The sequence below is a fragment of the Saccostrea cucullata genome, unplaced genomic scaffold (genome assembly GCF_032062105.1).
Source record: "Saccostrea cucullata isolate Sc308-1 unplaced genomic scaffold, CSIRO_AGI_Scuc_v1 ctg1, whole genome shotgun sequence".
In the NCBI taxonomy this organism is placed as follows: Eukaryota; Metazoa; Mollusca; class Bivalvia; order Ostreida; family Ostreidae; genus Saccostrea; species Saccostrea cuccullata.
This window is the reverse complement of record NW_026920581.1, coordinates 1474405-1491335: the sequence shown is the minus strand read 5'-3', so window position 1 is coordinate 1491335 and position 16931 is coordinate 1474405. Positions and strand designations below refer to the sequence as shown.

The 16931-nt window shown below is 34.0% G+C and overlaps 2 protein-coding genes across 5 annotated transcripts in view; one reads left to right on the top strand and one right to left on the bottom strand.

The window, feature by feature from the left end:
• Positions 1–3023, bottom strand: part of LOC134252509 (transport and Golgi organization 2 homolog) — an 18140-nt gene extending 15117 nt beyond the window's left edge. Inside the window, exons 1-4 of one of the 3 annotated variants that reach the window (XM_062735007.1) lie at positions 2937–3023; positions 1466–1621; positions 1044–1163; positions 549–666 (exon numbers count right to left, since the gene is read on the bottom strand). In XM_062735007.1, the coding sequence (XP_062590991.1) occupies positions 549–666; positions 1044–1163; positions 1466–1621; positions 2937–2964 (422 nt within the window). In that variant the 5' untranslated portion in view covers positions 2965–3023. Of the gene's footprint in view, positions 1–548; positions 667–1043; positions 1164–1465; positions 1622–2659; positions 2748–2936 lie in introns of those variants that run through there. The other 2 variants (XM_062735014.1, XM_062735021.1) reach the window with 2 other exon arrangements.
• On the top strand, positions 2939–16931 carry LOC134252492 (putative transporter SVOPL). 2 transcript variants are annotated; one of them, XM_062734988.1, is made up of 15 exons: positions 2939–2957; positions 3373–3515; positions 4262–4428; positions 4548–4646; positions 4908–4979; positions 7075–7199; positions 8041–8104; positions 12322–12447; positions 12726–12854; positions 13258–13417; positions 14696–14776; positions 15072–15265; positions 15495–15584; positions 16177–16290; positions 16610–16931. In XM_062734988.1, the coding sequence occupies exons 2-15, from the start codon at positions 3386–3388 to the stop codon at positions 16619–16621; spliced, it is 1563 nt and encodes a 520-aa protein (XP_062590972.1). In that variant the 5' UTR covers positions 2939–2957; positions 3373–3385; the 3' UTR covers positions 16622–16931. The 2 variants fall into 2 exon arrangements, with proteins under 2 accessions (XP_062590972.1, XP_062590980.1); XM_062734996.1 differs by having other exon boundaries at positions 2951–3040.

Sequence of the window (16931 nt, the reverse complement as noted above, 5' to 3'; positions counted from 1 at the left end):
ACTTTTCTGTCTGATATGCGCGATATACAGCTCATATACATTACAGACTTTCGTAATATTCTATAGAGACGGGAAATAACACTTCACACAATATATATCTACAGAAAAATGCTTGCAAGTACTGTTTAAGAAATTTATGGTTTTTCCTTTTCCGCGAATTCAAACGACCGCGATTTGCTGAAAATTGAACAAATCGCGATCTTTTCCGACCGCGATTTTAACATGCTATACAGTACCCATTACAAAAGAACAATGAAGGGTGTGATATTATGGCATTTTTAAAAATTTTTAGTACTTGTACTTAACCCCCAAGTGTTAATTTCCCTTTTTCTAGTATGTCCTTTAGTTATGATCATAATACACTGTAAGGTCATATAAAACATAATGCAAATCTTTCTTCAAGAAATAATGAATACTGTCAGCATATTTCATAAATTGTTGTTTTCTGATAATAAAAAAAAAAAAAACGAGAAAATATTTGGAAATAAATATTGATGTATGACAAGTTTCAAATACATTGAAGTGTAAAGTTTATACTGTGTAATTACCTGCAGTCAAGAAGTAAAAGATGAAAACCGTTGTATAAATCCTTGTTTGGTCGTACACACTGTTTTATATAGGAATGACAATCTAGGTCGGAAGTAAGGAAATTTCTTACTAAATGTCCTGAAAGTAACAAAAGATGTATCTTTAATTAAAAAGAGAGCAGCAGTACATGATGAACTGAAAAGCTTAAATTTAAATAAAAGTTAAGTATTAATTTTTCAATGTTTTATTTTTTGAGATGGAGGATGCTATTTGTTATCCATTATGGTGTACATGCATGTAGATTAAATAAGAAACCCAAATCACTTTTTTAATTTTTTTTTTTAGAAAATATAGGCTCATTATATTTTGGTCATTGTGTGGGGTGGGTGGGGTGTGAATTAAGTGGTAAATGTTTACTTTTCTTGTGCTTGCAATATAAATATGTTTATAGCCTTTGGGTCAAGTTTTAGTGTAATGATCAAAGCAATCATATGTCTGAGGGCATACTTCCTTACCTCTGCTCTCTCTATGGCTGTCATTGAATCCCAGTATGTTTAAAAGTACCCCAAATTTCCCAGTTTTAGACATTCCCAGCCAAGTGCTTCCTTCTGCGTTCCCTTTCTGGCAATCTTGCCCTGAAACAAACCTATATTTTCATATATTAAGTACATGTAAACATAATTAATCTGTAAATCCCATCTTAAAAATGGACAGCTAAATATTATCAACATAAGCAAGCAAACAGTCTTATAAGTTATTATTGTAAATTTTCTACACTTGCCAAATGTGTCTTTGACATGAAATAATGCAAAAATTTTACCTAAATTACATATAGGTCCTGAGAATGGGTAAAAATATATGACCTTTTTCCCTAAGAAAGTTTTATTGTTCATTGAATTGATGACATTGAATTGATGAATGAAGCTTTTAATCATACCACTCATGCAGTTTTTGTCTTGATCCCAATAACCTAGCAGCTTGGTCGCTCGATCCCACAATTCATCCCTGTTACTAGCAACGATCAACCTGTATTTGTTGGGTTCTGGTGTGTCATTGAAATAGAGAAATAAAACACACATCTTGAAGATTTCAGCTGAAAAAAAAATGAATAATTCTGTTTGTTTTTATCATTTTTATCATTGCATTTAACATAACAAGTAGCACCTCCCATAATCCCTGAAATTCTTCAAGGCAATGCAATTATGTGCAAACTGTGTATACTTAGAGAAATCGGATTATCGTGTAATTATGATAATTTTATAGCGTAGCATCTAACAGAACTTGATAAAACACTATATGCTCTCCACAATCAATCTATCTTCTTTCTTTTTAACTATACCATTAAATACAGTTAGTTTAGAATAAGAAAATAAAGATGATAAGCCTCTAGCTGTGAGCTGTCTTGGAGATGCTGTTTTATTTATCATTCCAAAAAAATGAGAAGAATAAGCTGCAAATCTGTGGTTTGTTGTTTGTTTTTGTTTAACATCTCTCTTGAGAATTTTTCACTCATTTGGAGACGATTTACGCCAACATTTGACGGTGGAGAGCTTCAAATTTTGTGATCCTATATACTGACGGCACTCAGGCCATTGGGCGGTGAGGGATCTTTTTGTGCCAAGATCTACTGCGGTACCTCGGTTTATACGGTCTCATCCAAAGGACCGTCTCCACATCCCACAATGGGATTTCGAACCCGAGACAGACAGATCAAGTCCAGCGCTGGCTACTGAGGTCTGTTCAGCAGAGGGAACGTACACGAGCACTTGCCAAAATTCCTTACACCTCCAATAGTAATTTTGGCGAGCGCTCGCGAACGTTCGCTCTGCTGAACATGCCTCAGGTTTGAAAAAAAAATAGGGACGGATGACTAAAGACCCCCAGTGTCAACCCATTAAAATAGTAGTAAAAGAATAAATTGTATGTGAGGAACACACATTAAATGATATTTTGAGATAGAAGCTTAAATATACAGAGAGGTAGATCGAGAAACAGAGCACATTAATTTTTAGTGCGCAGTAAATAATTCCGCTTTGCACTGCACATTGTGGTCGTCTATCTTATTTTTTTATCAGACCAGCGATTACATATCTGAAGCTAGAAAAGAATATGCAATAACTTATATAAATACCTAAAAATAAGACATTGACAAAGGCTAAATTTACCCAGCGAACTTACTCCGAAACGTCTGTTACCTTTTTTTTCTATTTTTACTTTCACTTTCATTTTAACTGATGTGTGTAAAAGTAGACCCTGAACTATTTTTTGAAAAAAAAATTTATCTGTAGCATCATTTTTTTTTTTTTTATAAATAAATTAATTAATAATATTTATTTTTAAATCAACTTAATGTAGATTTTTTTTCATTTAGGAAGAACAAGTATGGGTGGATTACAAACAGTCTATACCTAGAAGTTTTGACATTACAGGTAACATCCGGTTTCATTTTACACTGAGTGACACATATACAGGATAAGATCATGTTGAATGTTGTAAAGTCAAAAACAGTATGGTACGTTGTTTAAGTAGATCAAACATTTATATTTTGACAGTGACTTTGTTCTTTCTGTAAAGAAAATTATGTTTTTTTTAATCTTTGTGTAAATAAGTTCAAGTCGGTTAAAAAAGCTATTACCAGCTCATGGTTTTTTTTCTGTTTAACTGTATATAGGGGCCTATATGCCGACTGTAAATAAAATTTACTGGACTTGACGTCGACTTTTAAGGATCTGATGATTGCATAATCATATCCAAAGCTTCAGAGCCTGAACTGATGAGTTAGCCAAACTCCAGTTAAAGGTTAAGCATATTTTCTTGAACTTATCTTTGTCCACTGTTTTTCAGATAACCAAGTGCCATGGAGTCCTTGGCAGATATCAGTGGAGGTGGACTCTACAATTTAGCTTCATCAACAAATCATCATAAATCTGTCAAGTACACAAAACTTCTGTCACACAACGAAGATGGAGAAGATGAGGAATTATTTGGTAACTTAAATGATATTTTAATTGACACAGTCTCTAAATGTGTGTGTGTATGTTTCAATTTATAATCAATAAGATGTATACTCACTTAGGACTGTTGTTGTTCCATGAGGAACATAAGGCCATCCACGACAGTCCTACAAACACCAGTTTGGGCTGCTTTTGCCATACCATGCCAGTTTATGTCATGCACCTTTAATTCTGACTTCTTGTCTCACCTTGATCCAGGTGTTTCAAGGATGTCTCCTCTTTCTTTCGCCATGCAGGTTCTGGCGACAGGACCCGGCATGTGCTGCTGGATGATGACTTCCCTAGGAAATGTCTAATCCAGCTCCACTTTTTTTGTCTGATTTGTACATCTAAATAATATGCATACTTAACTTATAATATAAAAATCTGGTGATGTGGATTCTCTTTTATTCAGTGGGTTGTCTCAACCTTTTGGTGGCCCTGCATAATCTGTGGACTTAATGTTTTATAAACTTTTCACCTGATTTAGAAACTAAGATGAGGTGGATTTTTTATTATATTTGTGCCAGTGAAAATGCCATCTAAAGATTATGTAATTAATTAGATATTCATCTAGACTGGTCTCTTTAAGTTTTATATTTACTGTAAATCACTTTACATTCTCCAAAACACTTCCTAACAAAATTTTTTAATATGGGTGAAAAATTTAGAAATTTGCATAAAATCAAAATGTTGACCATCTTCATCTTATTTGATTGTCTTTTTCCATTTGATTTCAGAGGAAAGTTTAGAACAAGTGGCCCTGATAGATGATAGTTCCGGTGATGATTTATACGGCTCTTCAAACGTAGAAGGTGGAGAAGTTTTTACAGTGGAGGATGCGGTGGAATCCATTGGTTTTGGGTTCTTCCAAATCCGCCTATACATCATATGTGGTCTCTTTACTGTAAGTACGTTTTCTAATGCTAAGAGGGACACATGTATACTACATTAAGTAAGGTTAAAATCATGAACAACGCTTAATAAACTTTCACACTGACATGATTTTTGGGTTTTGTATTTTAGGCAGCAGATGCTTTGGAGATGATGTTGCTGGCAGTACTCTCCCCTGCTCTGCGTTGTGAATGGCAGCTTGATCATTTCCACGTAGCCTTTTTAACTACCGTAAGGCCATAAGTTCTGAATTTAGTTCTTAAAAGTATGTACTCAACAAGGTTTTTATTAAACCTTGTAAAAAATTTTTTTAGGTGTGTTAACCTTCTGTTCACTCATTTAAAAGTTTTGCTTAAATTATAATAATTATTGAAAAAAAAATAATTTTGTTTTTAAAATGAACAAAATTTAACATACACTGAGAGAAATTTTTTTTGACAGAAATATAGCATATACATGTATACCTCAGTGAGAGTTTTTTGTTCTTTACAGGTTGTTTTTATTGGGATGTGTATCATGGCTCCCTTCTGGGGATTTTTAGGAGATAAATATGGAAGACAGTCTGTAAGTATACAAAAGAACCCTATTTCAAAGATTTATAGCTGATATTTATTTTATGTTAATCACAATGGGAAAATTATTGCAAATGATGTTACATACAGTTAAGTTAATATTAAAAAAAAACCCAAAATTTCTATAGGCATATGATCTGAAAGTCTTATGTTTAGTTTTACCTAGGTAACATGGGATTATATGTTGGCATTTTAAATTTGCAATTCAGTTTAATTAATATCACTAAGGACATATGTAACAGTATTGGATAATTTGCATCTTTTAATATTTGTTGTTTCAGCTCTTTTTGATATGTAAATTCCAAAAAATTAGATATCTGCAGAAATGACTCCTTAATATCTTGTAACTGTTAAAGCACATTATTAAACAGTAAAAATGGAACAGCTAATGCTTTGTGCAAAGTATTAAGCATCGAGCAATTTTTTTTTTTTTTTGAATGAAACAAGCTAGTCTTTGAGACAAGTAATTAAATTTTTCAATTTTAACAGGCTGCTTGGATTTCGACCGATTTTTATGGTATTATGTTTGCTTGCTCCTAGCTTGTTCGTTTACTTATTCTGTGAAGTTTTCTAGGTCATTTCATTTTTATATACTTTCTTTACTGAAAGAGACCTCTTTAACTTAATATAAGTGCATTAACTGAGTTGTTAATCTACAAAGAATAAAAAAAATGTTCTTGATTTTTGAATTTACACTATATTCCAGGACTTTGGTACTTTTAAGATGATTTTATGTAAAATAATCTTTTTAAACAATTTGAATTCATAGCTAGCCAGTACTAGTAGAAGGAATTAAACAACATGGCCTTTGGCATCCCAAAAATCAAAGAGATAAAGAACTATACTTGAGTGAAAAAGAAAAGTCATTGTTGTTTGATGTTTTTTTAAGGGGGGGGGGGTAGTTAGTGTGGGTTGTTGTTGAGTTGATTTTAACAGATCTGTTTTGCATGCTATCTCATCTTCAACTTCAGTCGACATTATATCAAGTTTTTTTTTCTGCCCCTGGGATATAGACCGTTTCACGGTAACTGCGGTACTGCTCTTTTGCAGGGCAAAATGATATAGTTTGGTGAAATATGTCGTAAAAAGTAAATGTTTAAAATACATCATTTGATTACCTATCAACAAAAACTCCACCAAATGTTATTATTTTGCCCTGCAAAAGTGTAGTACCGCAGTTATCCTGAAGGGGCTAATGATACATCTGGAACAGTGATATTTTGATTTCTAAAATTTCATGTGTACCAGTAAGTATCTGTCTGCAATGGTAAGCATGGTCTAAACTTTTTGAAAAAAATATTTCAACAAGACACTTAATATATTTGATCAATGGCAAGGCCTTCTTAAGGTGGTCTACCACAGATACATACTTTTTCGAGGGATGCTGTTTTTTTTAACATTTCAGTGTTTCATACTTTTTGTCTCTTGCAGTTTAAGTGTACGATCTAATGAAAATCAAAACATTGTTGCTTCTTTTTAACAATATGTCTTAAAGTTCTTGATAAATCACTGTACTTCGTGGTCGATTATTGACATGGCCAATTGTAATATGATTTTAGACAATTTCATAGTCTTTTAAACTTACTTTGAGCAAACAAATGTACTGATACTAAAATTCAATTATGCCAAGACATTTAAAGAAGTCATAATAGACACTGTAGGATACATCGAGATCAGAATGGCTCCTTCCATTTTCATTTTTGCTACATATATGGGAAGTACCTGCTAATTGATTTTGCTAGATTAATAATATATTTTTTAATTAAAGAGTGAATGAAATACAGTTAAACCTCATTATCTCAAAGTCAATGGTACTGAGAGAAACTTCCTTTTGAGATATCCTAGGATTCAAGATATCAGGGGGAAAGTAAAGGATGTTTCAAACACTGAATAAACAGAAGATTTAAATTTTCATTCAGTCATAGATGAAGAGAGTTTGATAGAAATTATAGATGAACCAGATTCTCATTTGAACTAAAAAATATTTCAGCTCCTCATGTTAGTTTAACCTATTTTAAACATTCTATGTCACCAAGTCTTACAATTGTTATTATTTTTGCTTACATTATCATGCATTTTCTTTTTAGACACTGTACATGGTGACAATGTGGATTGGTTACTTTGGATTTTTAACTACATTTAGTCCTTCCTTTATTTGGGTTCTCATCTTACGTGGTCTTGTTGGAGCTGGACTCGCAGGATCACCTCAAAGGTACTTACATGTAAAAATATCATAATAAAAGGATGCACTTGTAAGAGTATTACAATAGAGGGGCTCACTTGTAAGAAGACTCACATGTAAAAATATCATAATAAAAGGATGCACTTGTAAGAGTATTACAGTAGAGGGACTCACTTGTAAGAAGACTCACATGTAAAAAATATCATAATAAAAGGATGCACTTGTAAGAGTATTACAATAGAGGGGCTCACTTGTAAGAAGACTCACATGTAAAAATATCATAATAAAAGGATGCACTTGTAGGAGTATTACAATAGAGGGACTCACTTGTAAGAAGACTCACATGTAAAAATATCATAATAAAGGGATGCACTTGTAAGAGTATCACAATAGAAGGATGCACTTGTAAAACTCACTTGTACGAAGACTCTCTTGTAAAAGTATCGCAATAGGGGGTCACACTTGCAAGTTTATCAGAGATATATTCATTTTCAATAGTAACACAATAGAAGTACTCACATGTGAGAGTATCACAATAGGGGTACACATCATTTGTCCATTAAACAACAGAAGATCTCTTTGATAGTGTCACAATATAGGGACTTGATTGAATGAGTATCACAATGGAGGTACTCTTATTAGAGTATTACAATATATAGAGTCGATTGTAAGAGTATCACAATAGAGGGAATCACTTTTAGAGTATTACAATAGAGGAACTCACTTTTAGAGTACAAAAGAGGGACTCACTTGTAATAATATTGAAATAAAGGGGCTTGTTTGTAAGAGTATCCCAACAGAGGGATTCACATGTACCTTGAAAGAGTATCACAATATGGAGACTCACTGAAAGATTCCTGTTATTTTTCAGCTTTGCATTATTAGCTGAATTCTTGCCATCAAAATCAAGAGCAAAGATGTTGCAGATTGGTGGGGTAGGTATTTTAATTTCCTTTATGTATGTTCATCAATACATGTATATAAACTAGGAAACTAAATGTGTTACTTGTCTCTGGTACAGATGGACTTTTTAAAAGACTCCTGGACAAACTTTTCTGTAAAGGTTTCAAGATTTCTTAGTAATGCTTGTTCAAGGACTTTTTTTGAAAATGTACTTTATAAAGATTTGTCAGAAAATGTCTTTAGACCCAATCTTGCAAGTTGCCAAGAAAATGTTTTGTTAAAACTTGTAGGAAAATTACACACTTAGTTTGGACTTTCAGTAAGGCGTGGCATTCTCGATGTTACCTAATTAACTTCTGAAATTTACACAGCTTCCCTTCACTGTTGAAATATACATATGATAGAAATGCGGCCGAAGGTCAACTGGTGTAGTAAATAGTCAATTAATAGTTCTCTCACGGCACAGAGGTGGGGCAGAAGTCATCTCATCATTGTCAACAACAATTTTAAGTTCCTGATGTTATTAATTTCTTAACCAGAGAGAATCTACTAGTATTCGCCATTACGTAGTGCCGAGAATGCCAGGCCCCACTGAAAGTCTAAACTAAGGAGAAAATCATCCAATGTCTTTCAAAGGTGACTGGACAGTTTTAATTTTTTTTTTATCATTTGAATAATATTTTTAGCTCACCTGAGCCAAAGGCTCAAGTGAGCTTTTCTGATCACATTTTGTCCGGCGTCCGTCTGTCCGTCTGTCTGTCTGTCTGTCTGTCTGTCCGTCTGTCTGTCTGTCTGTCTGTCTGTAAACTTTTCACATTTTCGACTTCTTCTCAAGAACCGCTGGGCCAATTTCAGCCAAACTTGCCACAAAGTATCATTGGGTGAAGGGGATTCAAGTTTGTTCAAATGAAGGGCCATGCCCTTATTCAAGGGGAGATAATTGGGAATTAATGAAAATTTAGTGGTATATTTTAAAAATCTTCTTCTCAAGAACCACTGTGCCAGGAAAGATGAAACTTATGGGGAAACATCCTCAGGTAGTGTAGATTCAAGTTTGTTCAAATCATGACCCTCGGGGGTAGGGCGGGGCCAAAATGGCCGACCAAAGTTTTACATAGAAATATATAGGAAAATTCTTTAAAAATCTTCTTCTCAAGAATGACAAAGCCATAATTCATCATATTTATATGGGAGCATGCTCAGGTAGTGTAGATTCAAGTTTGTTCAAATCATGACCCCCGGGGGTAGGGCGGGGCCAAAATGGCCAACCAAAGTTTTACATAGAAATATATAGGAAAATTCTTTAAAAATCTTCTTCTCAAGAATGACAAAGCCATAATTCATCATATTTATATGGGAGCATGCTCATGTAGTGTAGATTCAAGTTTGTTCAAATCATGACCCCCCAGGTAAGGGCGGGGCCAAAATGGCCAACCAAAGTTTTACGTACAAATATATAGGAAAATTCTTTAAAAGTCTTCTTCTCAAGAATGACATAGCCATAATTCATCATATTTATATGGAAGCATGCTCAGGTAGTGTAGATTCAAGTTTGTTCAACCCGGGGGTAGTGCGGGGCCAAAATGGCCGACCAAGGTTTTACATAGAAATATATAGGAAAATTCTTTAAAAATCTTCTTCTCAAGAATGACAAAGCCATAATTCATCATATTTATATGGAAGCATGCTCAGGTTGTGTAGATTCAAGTTTGTTAAAATCATGACCCCCGGGGGTAGGGCGGGGCCAAAATGGCCGACCAAGGTTTTACATAGAGATATATAGGAAAATTCTTTAAAATCTTCTTCTCAAGAATGACAAAGCCATTATTCATCATATTTATATGGAAGCATGTTCAGGTAGTGTAGATTCAAGTTTGTTCAAATCATGACCCCCGGGGGTAGGGCGGGGCCAAAATGGCCAACCAAAGTTTTACATAGAAATATATAGGAAAATTCTTTAAAAATCTTCTTCTCAATCATTTTCTAAAAAATAGCAAATCCATGATTGGTCATGGGACTACTTTTGGATTTAAACTTTACAATAAAAAGCCATTTTATACTAGTCCTACCCTTGGTGCTCAGGTGAGCGATGTGGCCCATGGGCCTCTTGTTTATTTTGATATGGTTTCTTCTCTCCTGTGAAGAAGGGCTTTCCCATTTAAAAGTGTAGTAATGTCAACCCTTCCATTACAAAAAAATATGATTGATACCAAAACTTCTTTAGGAACTGTTAGTCTAATAAGCTTGGTTTTTACAAAACTGTACTAGACTAGTATTATGGTGTGTGGTGCCTGTATCCTTAGGGCTGAGAAGAGGAGCTATTTATTGGTTATAATGGCAAAATTTATTTCACTGTACCATGTTTAGGAAGCATGATAGTTTTTAGTGCCCAAATCCCAAGGATAGGAGGACTGTTGTCACATATGAAAACATGTTTACACTTTCATCTTTTATAAAAAAAAATCTTTTGGTTTATGTGAGCATGCTTTAATTTGATCTCACTTTTAACCATAGAGGCTGAAAAAGTGAGTGTGGTCTTTAAATCTAATGGATTTCTTCAAAAACTGGATATTTCAATGACTTTAATACTGTGTCAGTGTACAAAGGTAGGTAGTTAAGCATTGTAATGAGTGTCATACTAGCAGGCCCTTTCTTAGCTGCCTTACTCCCTCTTTGCTAGAATGTAGGCTGCAGCTTTTTTTTTTATTTTTGAATCCTCTGTGACTTGCACTTTTAGCATGCATTTCCCTGTATGCTACTGACGCACTCAATAGTGTCTTGTTTTTTTTAGCTCACCTGAGCCGAAGGCTCAAGTGAGCTTTTCTGATCAAAATTTGTCCATTGTCTGTCGTCGTTGTCGTTGTCGTCATAAACTTTTCACATTTTCATCTTCTTCTCAAGAACCACTGGGCCAATTTCAACCAAACTTGCCACAAAGTATCCTTGAGTAAGAGGATTCAAGTTTGTTCAAATGAAGGGCCACACCCTTTTCCAAGGGGAGATAATTATGAATTTGAGAAAAATTAATGCCATTTTTAAAAAATCTTCTTCTCAAGAACGACTGGACCAGGAAAGATGAAACTCATATGGAATCATCCTCAGATAGTGTAGATTCAAATTGTTCAAATCATGACCCCCGGGGGTAGGGTGGGGCCAAAATGGCCGATCAAAGTTTTACATAGGAGTATATAGGAAAAATCTTTAAAAAAATCTTCTTTTCAAGAACCACAGGGCCAGGAAAGATGAAACTCATGTGGAATCATCCTCAGATAGTGTAGATTCAAGTTTGTTCAAATCATGACCCCCAGGGGTAGGGTTGGGCCAAAATGGCCGATCAAAGTTTTACATAGGAGTATATAGGAAAAATTTTCTTCTCAAGAACCACTGGGCCAGGAAAGATGAAACTCATGTGGAATCATCCTCAGATAGTGTAGATTCAAATTTGTTCAAATCATGACCCCCTAGGGTAGGGTGGGGCCAAAATGGCCGATCGAAGTTTTACATAGGAGTATATAGGAAAAATCTTTAAAAATCTTCTTCTCAAGAACCACAGGGCCAGGAAAGATGAAACTCATGTGGAATCATCCTCAGGTAGTGTAGATTCAAGTTTGTTCAAATCATGACCCCCTAGGGTAGGGTGGGGCCAAAATGGCCGATCAAAGTTTTACCTAGGAGTATATAGGAAAAATCTTTTTAAAAAATTCTTCTCTAGAACCATTGAGACAGGAAAAATGAAACTCATGTGAAATTATCCTCAGGTAGTGTAGATTTAAGTTTGTTCAAATCATGACCCCCGGGGTAGGGTGGGGCCAAAATGGACAACCAAAAATTAATTCTCATAGGAATATATAGGGAAACCTTTTAAAATTTTCTTTTCAAGTACTTCAAAGCCATGATTAGTAATATTTATGTAGAATTATCCTCAGGTAGTGTAGATTCTTGTTCGTCCAAATCATGATATGTCCTTTTTCCTAGCTGATGTGCTCAGGTGAGTGCTGTGGCCCCTGGGCCTCTTGTTATGCATTTCAACTTTAAATAATATACAGTTGATGTATTAATGTAATCATTTGTTGATGTAAAATCCTTTTCGCATTTCAATATCAAATCTGGAAAGAAAATTTGCATCCAGTATTGTAATTTCCTAACAGGAAAATGTTTAAGGCTAATCATTTACAATATTTACAATAAACTTTTAATTGAATGCCATTAGTTTCAGCTGGGGAATGTATTTATTTGTTTTTATTTTAAGGTTGCATGGGCATTCGGCACTGTCTTTGAAATTTCCCTAGCCTCCATAGTCATTCCAGCACTAGGGTGGAGGTGGCTTTTAGCTCTCTCAGCACTTCCTTCTTTTCTCATCTGTGTCTTAATTAAGGTAGGTATAATGACGAAAAACAATTAACAAGTTTCTATTTACAAATTAAGTTACTATAAATATTATTGGTCACAATGTAATTTTTTGTGATTGTCAGTTTGAAATCCAATTGCAAAAATTGCTGATACTGAGGAAACATTCTTCATTTATACACAATGATAGAAATGGTTCATGATGAGAAATATTTGCTTGCAAGATTAGATCACAAGATTGGCTCAAATTTCATAGTTTTGAGTATAGGTTAGATATTTTATTTCACAAGCAAGCCTTTTTTCCAGCTCCTTCCAGAATCAGCCAGATACCTAGTTGCTGCCGGTGAAAAAGAGAAAGCACTTAGTATTCTTCAGAAAGCGGCCAAATTAAACAAGTCAAAACTTCCCAAAGGAGGACTCACAGCATCACATGTTGTAAGGATTGTTTATTCTGTAATTTTTGTATGTAAATTGATCTTAATCTTTTGCATCATTACATTTCAATTCAGTACCTTGTTCATATTAATCAAGAAGAAGTGATAAAATCTTCTGCTAAATTTTCCCTCATTACTAAAAAGATGGACTTGCATAGTGCTTTAATACTTGCAGACTTTTCGTATTTACTCCTCATCTGATATGTTAATTGTTATTGATAATCCATTCCAAGTTTGGAAAATGGAAATTCATATGAGTTGAATTCAGACAGTGAGAAAAAATTGACTTTTTATATATAATTTTATGACAGTTGCATGCCAACCTCAAAAACAGACATTGATGATTATTCAAACAAGCCCACAGTTTGGGATTATAACTATGATCAATCTGATTTTATCAACAGGGAACTAGGGGGAATTTCTTTGATCTCATGTCACCAGAATACCGTCGCACTACGATACAAATGTGGTTGATGTGGTTTGTTACTGCCTTCTCCTACTACGGAATGGTGCTAGCTAGTGCTGAGATTCTTCAAGTCCATAATACAAAGGGAGATACAAAGGGTATACATTGTTAATTGATCAACATCATCAAAAATTTATCCATGTGTATCATATGAATTGTCAGTTTTTCCATCTTTATATTATACGTAACTGCATGCAATTTACTGATGTGAGAATGATTTGAAAAAATGAAATTCAGTGGTTGTTTTTTCTAGGTCACCTGAGTCACTCAGGTGACCTATTGCTATCCATTTTCGTCCGTCATCGTTCGTCGTGCGTTGTGTGTTGTGTGTTAACATTTGAACATTTTCAGCTTCTTCTCTGAAACCACGGAACCAATTTCATCCAAATTTGGTATACAGCATCTATGGGTCAAGGGGAACAAGCAAAATTTTATTTCTTAACAGGACAATTTTAAAAGCATTTTAGAGTTGAGTAGTACCTACTAAAAGTGGAAATAAACAGAAGGTGTTATAAAATACATTCAACATACATGTGTGATATTTTCAGCATTGTATAATTGAAAACTGCGGAAAATAACCAACCTGTATTACTATATTTTATATTATATAGTGAAAATGCATTAATTCTTTGAAAATCTTCTTCTCTGCTCCTGGGTATTAAAAAAAACTAATTTAGTATATATATCTATAATGAGCAAGAGTGCCTCAACCGTGAATTTCATGGCCCCTGTGTCCGAGGTTTTTCCATTTGGTGTAGGAGGGGGGGCTCTTTTAATTATATAATAGAAATACATTAATTCTTTGAAAATTTTTTCCTTTGCTCCTGGGTATTATGCCAATGAACCAAGTATATATAATTTTGATGAAGAAATGTGCATCTAGCAAAATGGTTAATTTCATGCCTCCTGGTTCAGTGGTATCGAGAGGGGGTGGTGGTGGGGTACATAGTCTGAAAATAAATTAATGCTTTGAAATCTGCTCTTTGGTATTAATACATCATTTATGATGAAATACAATTTATGATAAAATTTCCAGAATTTGGAAATATGTGGCCCCAGGGTCAGTGGTTCCTTTGGGGTGGTGTGCACAACTAGTTATAAAGTGGAAGTGCATTTTCTCTTTGTTATTCTGATCTACCTCTGAGTATAAAGTAATCAAAGTAAGCAAGCAAAGTGTAAAGTTATGATAAGCAATGGTGCCTCTTTCAAAATTGTGAATTTCATGGCTTTTGGTTTAAAAAACGAAACAAATTCAGTTGCTGGAAAGTTGTTACATGATACTCAGGTGACCTATAAGGCCCGTGGGCCTCTTGTATTGTGAATAATCAGCAAATGGACAAACTACTGCTAAATACCTGAATGAAATCCTTTTTTAGATGTAGAGAACTGTAAATGTAACCTCCTGAATTCAGATGACTACATAACCATGCTATTATCAACCTTTGGAGAATTTATAGGTAAGTAATTGTATTCAGTTTAATCGGAATGAGCTTTACATGTTTAATGGCTTTTCTTTTCAAAGTGAAATAAATATATTTTAAACACAAAACTGTGACTGGTGTGTAAAATTGACAATATAATGCTAAATCTACATTCTGAATATTAAGAGTTGGGGTTGATTGAAGAGAAAAATGGGTCGGGGATATAGCATTTTATAAAAGAGAGTGGTTTATGGACCTCTGAATGTGATTTTGTTATCCACATGTATAAACACTGATTTTAAATGAAATAATTATTTACTTTTACCTTCAGCACTTCCCTTGAATCTGTCACTTATAGACAGAATTGGCAGGCGATACACAGGGGCTGTAAACAGTTTTGGAATGGCCCTCTTTTTCATCCTTCTACAGATCCACATGCCAAAAAGTTTACTAACAGTCATCATGTTTATGGTGCGAGGATTCTCTCAAGGATTATTTAATTTTGTTTATATTTACACAGCAGAGGTAAATTACATTTTATTTCATTTGAAATTATACATGTCAATGAGATAAACATTATTTTATTGTATCTCATGCAAAGTATCTAAGGGTTTCCTTATCAATCTTTTTCTGTGACCTAGCTGTGTCACGATCAGTCTTCAATTCTATTTGTACCTTAGTGCTAATTACCACATTGGTGTATTTGACACAGAATGCATGCTCTACCCTGTTTAATTGTTTGGATAAATTTCAGGTATACCCTACAACTATAAGAACATTAGGAATAGGAACAGCTTCTGCCTGGGCTCGAGTTGGAGCCATGTTGACACCATTCATTGCTCAAGTAAGTCACATAAGTTAGCAATGGTCTGATCATATCATAAGCTGATCAAAGCCACAATTTTTCCCACATATATATTGAATAATTAATGTATATCTGTGTTGTATAGGCTAAGCTTTAAGGTGTGCTTGGGCTTACATATAAATTACATCTTTTCTGGCCCAATGCTTCTGGAGAAGATTTTTAAATGGCGCCATTAAATTGTCACTAATTCTTAATTATCTCCCCTTTGAAGAGAGAGTGGCTTTCTCTTGAATCCACTTCACCCAAGGTTGTTTTGTAGTAAATAGAGTTGGTGAAATTAGCCCTGTGGTTCAATAGAAGAATTTAAAAAAAAAAAATGAAATGATAACAGATGGACAGACAGACTGACAAACACCAAGCAAAATATGATCAGAAAATTGATACACTTTAAGCTCAGGTGAGCTGATAATAACTTGATTACTTTCTTTTTTGAGAAAGAGTGTTGGACCAAGTGCTGCTTAAATTACACTGAAAACCCTTTTCTCTAAAAATGTATTTCTGTCGGATAATTCTGTGGACCACATCATAAAATGACCATATATACATGTATTTATTTATATACTGTATATAGGTTTTATTAGACAAGTCCTTGTCATCTGCCGTATGGGTGTATGGCTCTCTGGGAACACTGGCTGCTCTCTGTGCAATTCTTTTACCAATTGAAACAAAAGGGAGAGTCTTACCGGTGAGCTCACTTATTTAACTCACTTAGCTTCTGAAAATTCTTTGAATCTAAGACTAACTACCCTATCAACAGAACCTGTATAATATTAAATGCAATGTTTTGATACAAACATATTATGAACATTTGTTTAATGCAAGACTTCTTTGAAATTATATGCAGGTTGTATCTTGCTAAATCATGACATTTTTGTGTGCAATAAATAATCACTTTTTCATTGGATGGCACTGTAGGTTGTCAATTCAAATTTTTACAGATAGCTACAAATCTGCAGCTACTTTGAAATTATTTATAAATAATGCCTTTTTTTCTACATTTACAGCAATCCATTTAACCATCAGGAACAGAAGGCAGCATCAGAAATGCTGTATGGACATGGGGTATATTATTCTCACTGGAGGTTAATACATCAGATCATTTAGACTTTTACAGATTATGTATACACAGATTATTTATCAATTATTTATATGCATTTTTAAAACCTGCTTTATTTTTAAAAAAATTTTTTAAGACAGGAAATGCTTTTATAAGAAAAACACTGTCTGCTTATGAAACCTATGCCAGTATTTGAGGCATTTGGATGCTATGCAATAAAAATGTAATAAAACATGCCGATTTTAAATAAATTTTTATTAACAGATAAA

Coding starts and splice junctions, on each gene's coding strand:
- LOC134252492 (XM_062734988.1), top strand. CDS start 3,386: ATGGAGTCCTTGGCAGATATCAGTGGAGGTGGACTCTACAATTTAGCT. Junction 3,516..4,261: donor AGAAGATGAGGAATTATTTG/GTAACTTAAATG, acceptor ATTTGATTTCAG/AGGAAAGTTTAGAACAAGTG. Junction 12,448..12,725: donor TCATCTGTGTCTTAATTAAG/GTAGGTATAATG, acceptor CCTTTTTTCCAG/CTCCTTCCAGAATCAGCCAG.